Source organism: Capricornis sumatraensis, chromosome 23 (genome assembly GCF_032405125.1).
Source record: "Capricornis sumatraensis isolate serow.1 chromosome 23, serow.2, whole genome shotgun sequence".
In the NCBI taxonomy this organism is placed as follows: domain Eukaryota; kingdom Metazoa; phylum Chordata; class Mammalia; order Artiodactyla; family Bovidae; genus Capricornis; species Capricornis sumatraensis.
Window position 1 is genome coordinate 61,156 of NC_091091.1, and position 12,868 is coordinate 74,023.

The 12,868-nt window shown below is 35.7% G+C and overlaps 1 protein-coding gene across 1 annotated transcript in view; it reads right to left on the reverse strand.

The window, feature by feature from the left end:
* Positions 1-4,658: 4,658 nt before the first annotated feature.
* Positions 4,659-12,868, reverse strand: part of LOC138070462 (copine-8-like) — a 28,293-nt gene continuing 20,083 nt past the window's right edge. Inside the window, exon 6 of the mRNA XM_068961717.1 lies at positions 4,659-4,847. Within this exon, the coding sequence (XP_068817818.1) occupies positions 4,659-4,847 (189 nt within the window). The remainder of the gene's footprint in view (positions 4,848-12,868) is intronic.

Genomic DNA, 12,868 nt, shown 5'->3' on the forward strand with positions numbered 1-12,868 from the left:
CGGTGTGTACTTCCCAGGTCCACCCTGCTCAGGCTCCAGGGTGCTCTGCAAGGGTACCATCCCAAGTGAGCCCTGAGTTTTGTGCATTTCCCAGGTTTAAGCCATTCAGGTTCTTAGGTGCTCCACAAGGGCACAGATCCAGATGGGCTGGGCAATTTTCGCCCTTCCCAGGTCCAAGCTGCTCAGGCAACTGGGTGCTTGATGAGCACACTGTCCCAGGTGGGTTGTGGAGTCTTATGCACCTTCCCATTCTTGGCTCCTCAGTTTCCCAGGTGTGTCATGAGGGCACAGCCCCAGATGTGGTGTGTATCTCCTCTGAGGAGCTGCTAAGGCTGTGATATTCCTGGCAGATGTGAACCTTCCAGGATCCCAGGAAGACGTGCTTAGCAACTGGCAGCCTGCTCACAGTTTGGTGGAAAATGCAGTCTCTGGGGCTGAGACTGGAGCAGCCTCTTGCCTTCTGGCTCTGGCTACTGCACTTCTGCCTCTCTGCCTCTAGGGAGAGAGGACCCTAAATGGTAGCTGGCTCACTCTCCTTTGGCATTTGCTAGGGCACAGTCTTTGTTCTGTGAGCATGTGGTGTTAGAGCCTTTTGCCAGAAAGGTCCTTTTTCTTTTTTTTGTCTCTCTGGTGACCCTATGGTTTGGGTTGTTATCTCACATTAGCCCCACCAGATTGTCCTCAGGGCATTCAAGCCTGGTCCTTACCCTAAAGACCAATGATGCAGCCCACGCCTCTCTGCCCAGCCCTCACTCACTGCTGGTGGATGCAAGTGTCTGAGCTGCTTCTCCACTGGTAGTAGCAGTTAGGCACATACTATGTGGTTATTTTATTTTATTTTTCCACTTATGTAGCCCTCTGAGATTCCCAGTCTCCCCACTGACATGCCTGTGAGAGGGTTTCCTATTGCATGGAAACGTCTCCTTCATGACTCCCTCCCCAGGATAAACCCTCTATCCCTAAATCCTTTGTCTCTATTTTCATCTTTTATATTTTGTCCTACCTCCTTTCGAGGCAACTGGGCTGTCTTTCTGGGTGCCTGGTGTCCTCTGACAGTGTTCAGAAGTTGTTTTATGGAAGTTGCTCTGTATTCAAATGATCTTTTGATGAATTTGTAGGGGAGAAAGTATCTCCCTGTCCTATTCCTTCACCATTATGGGGTCGCCCTTCATCAGGGTCTTTTCTAATCAATCAGCTCTATGCATCAGGTAACCAAAGTATTGGAGCTTCAGCTTCAGTATCAGTCCTTCCAATGACATTCAGGATTGGTTATTTTTGATTTCTTGCAGTCCAAGAGACTCTCTAGAGTTTTCTCCAACACCACAGACCAAAAGCATCTGTTCTTTGGTACTCAGCCTTCTTTATTGTCCAACTCTCACAACCATACATGACTACTGGGAAAACCATAGATTTGATTACATGGACCTTTGTCAGCAAAGTAATGTCTCTGCTTTTTAATACACTGTCTAGGTTGGTCATAGTTTTTCTTTCAAGGAGCAAGCATCTTTTAATTTCATGACTGCAGTCACCATCTACAGTGATTTTGGAGCACAAGAAAATAGTCACTGTTTCCACTGTCTCCCCATCTATTTGCTGTGAAGTGATGGGACTGGATGCCATGATCTTCATTTTTGACTGTTGAGTTTTACGCCAGTTTTTTCACTCTCCTCTTTCACCTTCATCAAGAGGCTCTTTAGTTCCTTTTTGCTTTCTGCCATAACGGTGGTGTCATCTGCATATCTGAGGTTATTTCCATTTCTCCTGGCAATCTTGATTCAAGCGTGTGCTTCATCCAGCCCAACATTCCACATGATGTACTCTGCATATAAGTTAAATAAGCAGGGTGACAATATATAGCCTGACATACTCCTTTTGCAATTTGGAACTAGTCCGTTTTTCCATGTTTGGTTCTAATTGTTGCTTCTTGAACTGCATACAGGTTTCTCAGGAGTCAGGTAAAGTGGTCTGGTATTCCCATCTCTTTAAGAATTTTCCACAATTTGCTGTGATCCACACAGTCAAAGGTTTTTGTGTAGTCAATGAAGCAGATGTAGATGTATTTCTTGAATTTTCTTGCTTTTTCTATGGTCCAATGGATGTTGACAATTTGATCTCTGGTTCCTCTGCCTTTTCTATATCCAGCTTGAACATCAGGAACATCTTGAATATTGTTATTTCATGTACTATAGAAGTCTAGTTTGGAGAATTTTGAGCACTACTTTGCTAGCATGTGAAATGAATGCGATTGTGCAATAGTTTGAACATTCTTTGGCATTGCCTTTCTTTTGGATTGGAATGAAAACAGACCTTTCCAGTCCTGTAGCCATTGCTGAGTTTTCCATATTTGCTGGCTGCAGCACTTTCACAGCATCATCTTTTAGGATTTGAAATAGCTCAGCTGGAATTCCATCACCTCCAGTAGCTTTGTTTGTAGTGATGCTAAGGCCCAATTGACTTTGCACTCCAAGATGTCTGGCTCTAGGTTAGTGACCACACTATAGTGGTTATCCAGATCATTAAGATATTTTTGTGTGATTCTTCAGTTATTCCTGCCATATTTTCTTACTATCTTTTGCTTCTGTTAGGTCCATACTGTTTCTAGTTTTCATTTTCCCCATCTTTGCATGAAATGTTTCCTTGGTATCTCTAATTTTCTTGAAGAGATGTCTAGTCTTTCTTATTCTATTTTTACAGTTTTAGATAAATCACCTAACCCTTTCAGTCCTGGTTTCTTCATTTATGCAACAAAGAGACAAGTCTAGGTATTTTCTAATCTTACATTTGTTACTAATATCACATACATTTCTGATTATTAATCTCAACCACGCAAAGGATAAAGCTTGTAACGGAGCCTGTTTCTTAACCCTGTGCCCCCTCAAGATTTGGGCACACTAATATTTAGACAGAGGAGCACACATCTTTCATTTTTTTTCTGATCAATTCAAAAAGAAACCACTGATGTTTTACAAGAGGGAAAGAATATTGATTTTATTTATTTTTATTTTTTAACTGAAGAATGAAGGCAAATAATAATAAAATTGCAGGGTAATAATCTATGCTGGCATAAACATTTAAGACCAGTAAAGGAAATCATCAGATTCTATGTCATTTATACATAAAATTTGCAGAACAAACAGTTATCCTTTCAAAGATTTTAATTTATACACCAAAATGAGCAATTAAAGATTGCATAATTATATAACATTGCTATTGATAGATATGTGAATATATATATATATTTCTTTTCTATAAAATAATTTCATGCTTATAAAAGTCACCCTTAGTCAACTTGGGACAAAGAGAACAACACATAGTAGAAATAAACTGAGTAATAAATAGGATATAAGTAAGGAAAATATTATAAAGCAGGTACACTGTTGACACAAAAGAGAAAATAAACATACTTTTTTATTACTTAAAGGAAATTCACAATCATTTTCAGGAATTCTTTAAGAATTTAAGGCCATTTGTTCTAGAGAAATGCTTTAATTTAGATACAACTGTCATTCTTGTCACAAAACTGTAATCCTCTTAAAAACTGTACATGCAAAAGCTCTTTACAATTTTAAATTGTGTACTATCAGATTAGAACATAGGAGCAGGTTTTTTTCCCACAAATGTGTTGAGTATTAAGTCACGCAGTTGTATATATTTAATCGGGAATTTCACAAAAAACTGCTCGCCTGTACATGCTTTGTGGCAACTTGGAAAGGAATACAAATCAAAAGAGCCAGTATCTCTTTGAATTAAAATAATATCTAAGCAAGGTATAATGGAAAAAAGTGTTTAAAACATCTGCTGCACAGTTAAATATTCTGAATTTTAGTCTTTCTATACAGTATTGCAATATAAAGACATTACTTTTTACACAAAGTATTTTCTGTGCATTTACAGTATACAATGTTTGACTTTTTATTATTTCTACTTATCATTACAAAACATAAACAAACTGCAGTTTAAATTTAGAACCCAAACTTGATGAAAAAGTGCATGTTCTTTCAGGATAGACATCTGCTAAGTGTAAATTCCCATACTTGACAAATAGCATAGAGAAACTTTACTAAACAGATGTAGCTTCATAAGACAACTCACTGGGAAATGTGAACTTATGTTTACTTTCCCTTCTTTGCAATTGCATTTGATCAGACAGTCATTCAAAGATATTGCTCTTGTGACTATAGCTATTGCAATTTAGAAGACAAAGGATTCAATGTTCAAAATTTGTATTCTTAAGAATAGTTATAAAAGTATTTTAATTTAAAAAATAGTAACATGTAAACATTGATACAGAGAGACTGCTTTCCTATACACATTGCAGTCTAAGACAATATCTGAGTTAAAAACATAGGTTGTGCTTTTTCCCAACAATTCACTGGAAATTAGCTGTTTCTGTCCAAAAACTTTAAGATTCATACAAGACATCATATTTTGCATCAAGCATATAAACAATTTTTCTGTTGCTCATGCAACAACCATATTTACAGTTTTGGTTTAGGAAGATAATAAATTTTGGATAAAAAATGGCATACTAACCAATTCTGCTGAAACCAAACTTAGATGAATATATTATTCCCTGGTTCATTATAGAGCACCAGGAGAAAAGCATGGACTCAGCAGTTCTAACCAAAGTGTAGTTACATTAGCATTTTGGAACAGAGTTATATTTGAGTCTGTAACACATGTGTAGATGGGGTGTATGGAGGAGGTGCAGGTGATGGCTTGATTCCTCTGGCCCTCATGTAGGAGAGAAACTGCTCAGGGATCTCCGCTAGGACATCTTTAGCTAATCTAGCCATGCTCAGAATGTGGTTTCCACTTCTGTCAATATAATCTCTGAATGGCACAAACTAAAACAGAGTTGAAAGTATGTTATTTAACAGAGCTTACCATGCTATTTGAATAAATAAAAAAATAGACACAAAACCAACATATATAAACTTTTGGTTGTAGGAGAATCAGAGAAGCTGGAGTAATGGCAAGAGGCATAATAATTACTATGAATTTAAAGAGATTTGATTCATTATAAATAGCTCTAACAGTGACCACACCTTTCTTGTAATTTTTCTAAAATGAGATGTAATTGTTATTTATGTTTTTTCCCCACAATAACTCTTGTCTCCTGGTCCTGATACACCCATCATGTTGCTACATGCGTTATACAGTTCTGAGTTCTACACCTAACCTGACTCCAATTGAAAAGAGCACTATTCTCCTCAGGTTCAGTTTCTTCTCAAATGAAGTTAATGCATGCTTAACTCAGCTTTTGGTGTCGAAATATTACTCAATTCAGGGTTAAAAAATAGTGCAAATTGCTAAAGATTCCTGAACACATGTTAAGTATTTTAAATTATATTAGCAGACCATCAAATCACATGGAAATGAATGAAAAATTTATACAGTTCACATTAGTATGAACCTGCAATATGCTTGATTTTTATATTATTTGAAAAGGCAAACAATAAACAATTGGAAAACTTCAGCATAGATTTTGGTATACTTCTTATTGATGTATACCAAATATCAAAATTATTTTTACAGTACAAAAAAATGATTGCTCTCTCTTTATATAAACAATCATGTGAGAATTTGTATCAGTGAATACTCTGACAATAGATTGCTTGATTCTGTTCTCTGTTATAAAGGTTACTTAAAAAAAATACTGTGCTGTTTGAGAGCAGTAATTCAGTTTTGCCTTAGAGACATGATGATTCTTGAAAGCAACTTGAGAACTGGTAATGTTGTGATAGTTTGGGCATGCAGTAATTTTAGGTTTTGGAGAAAAGGCACAGTGAAGACATTTCAGGAGGTTGAACAACTTTTAAATATAATGTTTTGAAGTTTAAATTAAATCATTTTTTCCCCAGAGAATCAGGGAGTGAGCACACTCTCATTTCATACATAACTACTTTAAGTTTATTTGGAGAAATTTACTTTTGACTTAAACAGTTACTCAAGATGTGCTTTCAGAAAACAACTGTTATTAGGGAGCAGACTTTAAATCAGTCAGATACTTGTGATAGATAAAGCAAGTTAAAATGTTAAATTGAATAGCAAATGTAATACCATTTATATAGTGAAAGCAATATCTTTTAAGGAAGATCAGAAAACTACTTCTTTCTTTTTAATATAAGGCATAATACAGACAGAAGCATACTTATGTGATCATAATTTTACCCTGTTATGAACCAAGAGGAAAACAGCACAACTTTTAGAAATGTGATAGAAGGTGACAAATGTTTCTCTTATTTTAAAGGTATCTAAGTAAGGATAAGAAAGACACTGACACAGTAAATATAATCTTCAGTTGAGAAAAGAAAGAGGCACATATGAATGTTTGTAAAGTCATTATCTAATTTGGACAGGATGACATTTTTAACAAAAAAGCAAAGAGGTGCAAACAAAGTTAGGTTTATTTTCTCTCTGACACTATAAGGTGAATACAGTGAAGGACTGATGAGAAAAAATATCTAAATTCTGCTATTGTTTATTTCATTCTTATTTTAAAAGGCATATTATTTAAAAAATAAACATTTAGTAATGGTTTGGTTGCCTGTGTGCATGTAAGTCACTTCAGTTGTGTCTGACTTTTTGCAACCTTATGGATTGTAGCCCACCAGGCTTCTCTGCCCATGGGATTTTCCAGGCAAGAATACTGGAGTGGATTTCTATGACCTCCTCTAGGACATCTTTTTGACTTAGGGATGTAACCTGTGTCTCTTATGTTTCCTGCGCTGGCAGGCAGGTTCTTTACCACTAGCAATACTTGGGAAGCATATATCTATATCTATTTTATGGGGGATCAGTTTTTTAACAATCTATAGCTAATACCTATATTTCAGGGAAATGGCAACACTCTGGAAAATAGTTTATTCTTCTCTAGGGCTGAGGGAGAACTTACTTGCTTGTGTCTTTCCTTTATCTCAACTTTGCTCTTATATTTACTTTTATTTTGGTTTTGACTTTTTTCCTAGACCATGTGTGAAGTCGTTTAGTCTTTTCTTACTCTTTGCGACCCCATGGACTGTAGCCTATCATGTTCCTCCATCCATGGGATTTTCCAGACAAGAATACTGGAGTGGGTTGCCATTTCCTTCTCCAGGAGATCTTCCCGACCCAGGGATTGAAGCCGGGTCTCCCACATTGTAGGCAGACGCTTTACCATCTGAGCCACCAGGGAAGCTCTTCCTAGACCATGGAAGCTAAATTTAGTAATCTTTTTATTCCCTCAATTCACAAACTCTGGAATTAGACTCCCCAAGTGCAGAGGCTGGTCCTGCTGCTTATTAGCTGCGTGATCTTGGGCAAGTGATTTTCTAATGTCATTCAGTTTCCTCTTCTATAAAATGAAGATAATAATAATAATAATAATAATAATAATAATAATACCTTCTTCATCTGGTTGTTATATTAAAAAAATCAACAAATAAGTGCTTAAAACAGTTTTAAGCTCATAATATGTATGTGTGATAGCCATTATTATTACTATTCATTAATTTATACATTTATATATGCAATATAAATATTGCACTATTTTCTTCCTAGTCTTTTGTTTACACTCATATCAAACTTTATAAGAAATATTTTCTTATCAAGTTTTTCTCTCTTTCAAATTTAGGTACTAGAGTACCATAATCTAAAAAATGTAATTACTGATCTATTTGTTATTAAAACATCCTGTTTTTTCCACTTTTTCAGCAAATGTGGTAAGATGTGTCACATTTTTATTGAAGTAAATATAAGTTTATTTTTAAAAATGTTATGACACTCTGGAATGTCAAAACTAAGATTCAAAATCATTGTTTGCACAATACATACAGTTCTACTTATCCTTAAAACATGTTTATAAATAATGGGTAAGAAAGAAATCTTAGTTTTCAACAAAGCAGGGAGGTATATATCTCATTTAATTTATGTTTACTAAATGTGGGCACAGATTCTGATATGTCCCTTGAGTATGGACCTTGCCCCTGAGTTAAGAGTCGCTGTGATATTATCAACAGGAGTATGCCTCATCCCATATGTGTGTTGGGAGTGGAGAAAAAGATGGCTGAGAATGTTCTACTCACTAACCTAAATTATTTCATCCTTTCCAAAGGAACATTCAACTCTTCAGTAAGTCAAGAAGCACTTCCCTAAGTTAGACATGAAAATGACAAGTGACTCTGCTTCCTTTACCTCCTATCAATGTTGAACCTCACACTATTCATGACAAAACTATACTCTCTTTCTTCCTGGACTATTGTTCATATACTTCTACAGTAACAATTTCCCACTCAATTTATCAGATCCTTCTGTTTATTGTCCCTTTTAATCACTTATTTCTGATCACTATACCTAGGGACCTCCTGTTCAAAATAACACCTACACACTTATGAATGTATGTTGGTCACTGACTAGTACCATAAATTAACTTGGACCCTTAAACTGTTTAGGTTAGAGGAACAAATCAATTTTTACTTTGAACTAATTTATCACATTCATATGAAGAATACCAATAAATGCATTCTATGCAGTGGAAATATACCATATCCTTGACACTCTGCATCTTTATTTTATACTTAGATCCAGAATAAGGAAAATGTTCTACAGAGTTGCTCTAACAGCTAACTTTGCCTATTTGTGAAAAAAGTTTGAATCAGTTTGGGCAAATAAGCTTTTAATTGCAGTTCTGTTCAATTTATTTGCTCCTATTTTGCAGAGCTCCATTAGAGCATTTCATGTCTAAGCCTTCAAGGTTATTATTTACCTTTTAATGGAAGATATGATTTAAATATATTTTTTAAGGGAATGATAGGCTGGATAGCAGCTGAATTAAGCCAGGATAAATGATACTGCATTATATTCAATGGCCAATTCATAGCATAAGCAAGCAAACAAATACATGGAAAACCTTTACATATATTGCTTTAGAAAATAACTCACTTAAGTTTTATAATAACAATAGAATCTCATCCTGCATGCTGTTTATATTATAGCCATATGAGAGTGAATCTTGAGACAATGAATATAATCACACATAAGACTGACAACAATGTCATATGTCAAGGTACAGCTGCTAGGACACAATGATATAAAAATGCCTTCCCACTGGACTATGCTAATATACTGTCAATAATAACTGATACTGATATTAATTTTTTGAGCAACTGGCAGTTGGGAGGCTTTCTGCTGAGTGATTTAGTACAATATCTATTTAGTTCTTATAAGCATATTATGAACTTACAAAGAAGAAAATAAAAACTTTAAGTTTAATTAACTTACCCCAAGATCAGATAGTTGTATGTATCAGAGATATTGATTAAATTCAAATTGATCTCTTATACATTAACTACTACAGTGATATGAAAAGGGGAATAGATCTTTCTAATCTTAATTATAATTTGGCCTTTTAGGAGAGTGGATGCATTGTAACAGAAAAGATTTTGGAATCAGAACTCTGCCGACTTTTTGGATCTACGGACTTGTGACCTAAATAATTTTTCACAAGTTGGTTAACGTTCCATCTTGGGCTTCAGCGTCCTAATTTATAAACATTAAAAGGCAAAGTGGCCAGTATTTTGAGGAAGATATAAAATAATATGTTAATAAAGTGAAAGAATGGGGAAATTTATTCAAGTGTTAAGAGGGAGAGCTTTGTAAAAGGCTGTGTACACTGGGAAATTTCAAAATGCCGGGTTTTAATCAGCCCAGTGAGGGGGAAGAGTATTCCAGGTAAAATGACAAAAGAAAATAAGAGCAGAACTACAGAAATGGGTGATGCAAAGACAGTTAATTGTCCTATTGGCCTGGGCAAAGAGGGCATGTGTGTTTGCTTGTGTTTGTGTATAGCTAAAAAGGAAGATTAGAGTCAAGCCATGTATTATCTTAAATGCTATGTTTAGGTTTTAGAATAAAAGATATATAAAGCACTTGTTAAATATTTTATAATAAGAAATTTCAAGATTACGATGTGACTCTACTTCTTACTGGGCTTTCCAGGTAGCTCAGATGGTAACAAATTTGCCTACGATGCAGGAGAACTGGGTTTGATCTCTGGGTTGGGAAGATCCGCTGACAAAAGATACTCCAGTATCCCTGCGTGGAGAGTTCCATGCACAGAGGAGCCTGGGGGACTGGAGTCAATGGCATCGCAAATAGCTGGACACAACTGAGCGACTACCACTTTCATTTCACTACTTCTTACTAGCTATGTGAGTATGGACAAGAAAGATAAAACTTCATTTTTTTAAAAAATAAAATATGATAACCAAAGTACTTGTCTCATAAGGTCAAGGGGAAGTAATATTATAGCTCTTAGCCTGCCTAGCATATGAAGGACTTAATAAATGATTAAATATTATTATTATATGAAGAAGATGGATGCCACTTAAGATTTTACATAAAGGAAAGGGTCAATTTTCGTTCTGATTGCAAAGAAGGGCAATGCAAAAAAATGTTCCAGCTACCACACAATTGCATTCATTTCACATAGTGGGAAGGTAATGGTCAAAATCCTTTAAACTAGGGTTCAAACAGTATGTGAACCGAGAATTTCCAGATGTACAAGCTGGATTTAAAAAAGACAGAGGAACCAGAGATTGAAAACATCTGTTGGATCATAGAAAAAGTAAGGGAATTCCAGAAACAACATCTACTCCTGCTTCATTGACTATGCTAAAGCCTCTGACTGTGCGGATCACAAAAAACTGTGGAAAATTTTTAAATTTGGAAATACTAGACCACCTTATCTGCCTCCTGAGAAACCTGTATGCAGGTCAAGAAGCAACAGTTAGACCTGGATATGGAACAATGGCCTGGTTCCAAATTGGGAAAAGAATACATCAAGGTTGTATAATGTCATCTGGCTTATGTAACTTATATGCAGAGTACATCATACAGAATGCCAGGTTGGATAAATCACAAGCTGGAATCAAGGTTGCTGGGAGAAATAGCAATAACCTCAGAAATGCAGATGACACCACCCTTATGGCAGAAAGTGAAGAGGAATGAAAAGAGCCTCTTGATGAAGATGAAAGAGAGTGAAAAACCTGGCTTAAAACTCAACATTCAGAAAACTAAGACCATGGCATCTGGTCCCATCACTTCATGGCAAATAGATGGGGAATAAGTGGCGACAGTGACTGATTTTATTTTCTTGGGCTCCAAAATCAGTGTGGATGGTGACTATAACCATGAAATTTAAAGACGCTTGGTCCTTGGAAGAAAAGTTATGACAAACCAAGACTGCACATTAAAAAAACAGAGACATGCTTTGCCAACAAAGTTCTGTATAGTCAAAGCTATGGTTTTTCCAGTAGTCATGTATGGATATGCGAGTTGGACCATAAAGAAGGCTGAGTGCCGAAGAACTGATGCTTTCAAACTGTTGTGCTAGAGAAGACTCTTGAGAGTCCCTTGGATAGCAAGGAGATCAAACCAGTCAATCCTAAAGGAAATCCACCCTGAATATTCATTGGAAGGACTTTTGCTGAAGCTCCAATGCATTGGCCACCTGAATTGAAGAGCCAACCATTGGCAAAGACCCTGATGCTGGGAAAGATAGGAGGCAGAAGGAGAAGGTGATGACAGAGGATGAGATGTTGGATGGCATCATCCACTTAATGGACATGAGTTTGAGCAGTCTCTGGGAGATAGTGAAGAACAGGGAAGCCTGGTGTACTGCAGTCCATGGGGTCGCAAAAAGTCTGACATTACTGACTGAAAAGCACCAGCAATGGAGAAGTTGGGTGCCAGTTAATATTTGACATAATAAAAATCCCATCTACCACTTCCAACCTTCTGTGGAACTCAGCTACCTTCTTCCATTTACAGTTAGGCTTTTGTTTGTCCACTTAAGAAATTTGGGATATCATTTGGAGTGTGTTAACTTGATTAGCAATGTGTAAGAAATTGAAAGTAGCAAAAAGTTAAGACAGCCTAAATAGATCTTATTTTCTGACATTATTTTAACCACCAGTATTTACAGCACTGATTATGATGACTTAGATATTTTCTGATGGTAGGAAGATTGACAATATTCTTGGTGTGTCTTTGCAACCTCAATGTTATAAATATTCAAGAATATTTCTATTCTTAAAAATAATTCATTTAAAAATGTTTTAGTAAATGGAAGAACCAGGAAACCTGTAATTGTGCAATGTTATGAGATTTTAATTAAGGTGAGAGAAAAATGCTAATTCTTCTTGAATACAATGTGATATGTAAATGATTACTCTGCAAACTATTTTTAAAAGATAATCAGCATTTAGGAACTTTTCCATAAGATTAGAAAAGGATTCATCAAATATCTTTAAATAAATATAGACATGTAAGTCAAGATGCCACTGTCATTCAGGAGGCTACTAATTCTCTGGGAAGATCCTGTTCAGTATCTGTAACATCTCATGACTTTTTCAGTTCAGCTTTATATGGTAGAATAGCTTGAGTCAATTCCTTGAGTCTTTAGCCTTCAAAATCTTTGGTGCCTTCAAAATCAGGTGCCTTCGAAATCTTTGGTGACCTCAGTGTCACTTTATGATGATATATTAGTCTCAAGATTCTGACTTTTAATGAGAATATATATATATATATATATATATATTTAAAGTCCTTAAAAATGTGTTGTGTTGCTGTTGTAATGCATTTTTGCATTATATATATATATGGAGATGGAGTCTGGAGATAATGAAAGAAAGGCTCAAGGGAAATTTATTGACTTGTTCAAGATCAGAATGATAACATTATAATTTTGTAGACCTGAGTCCTATCTCAATATTCTGTCCAATGTAGCAAATCCAATTAGAGACAAAAGACTTTCATGATCAAGGGAACTTTTGTTTTATTAATAAAATAACTAAAAAACTTGGTTGTCACTAATGTAATATATTAG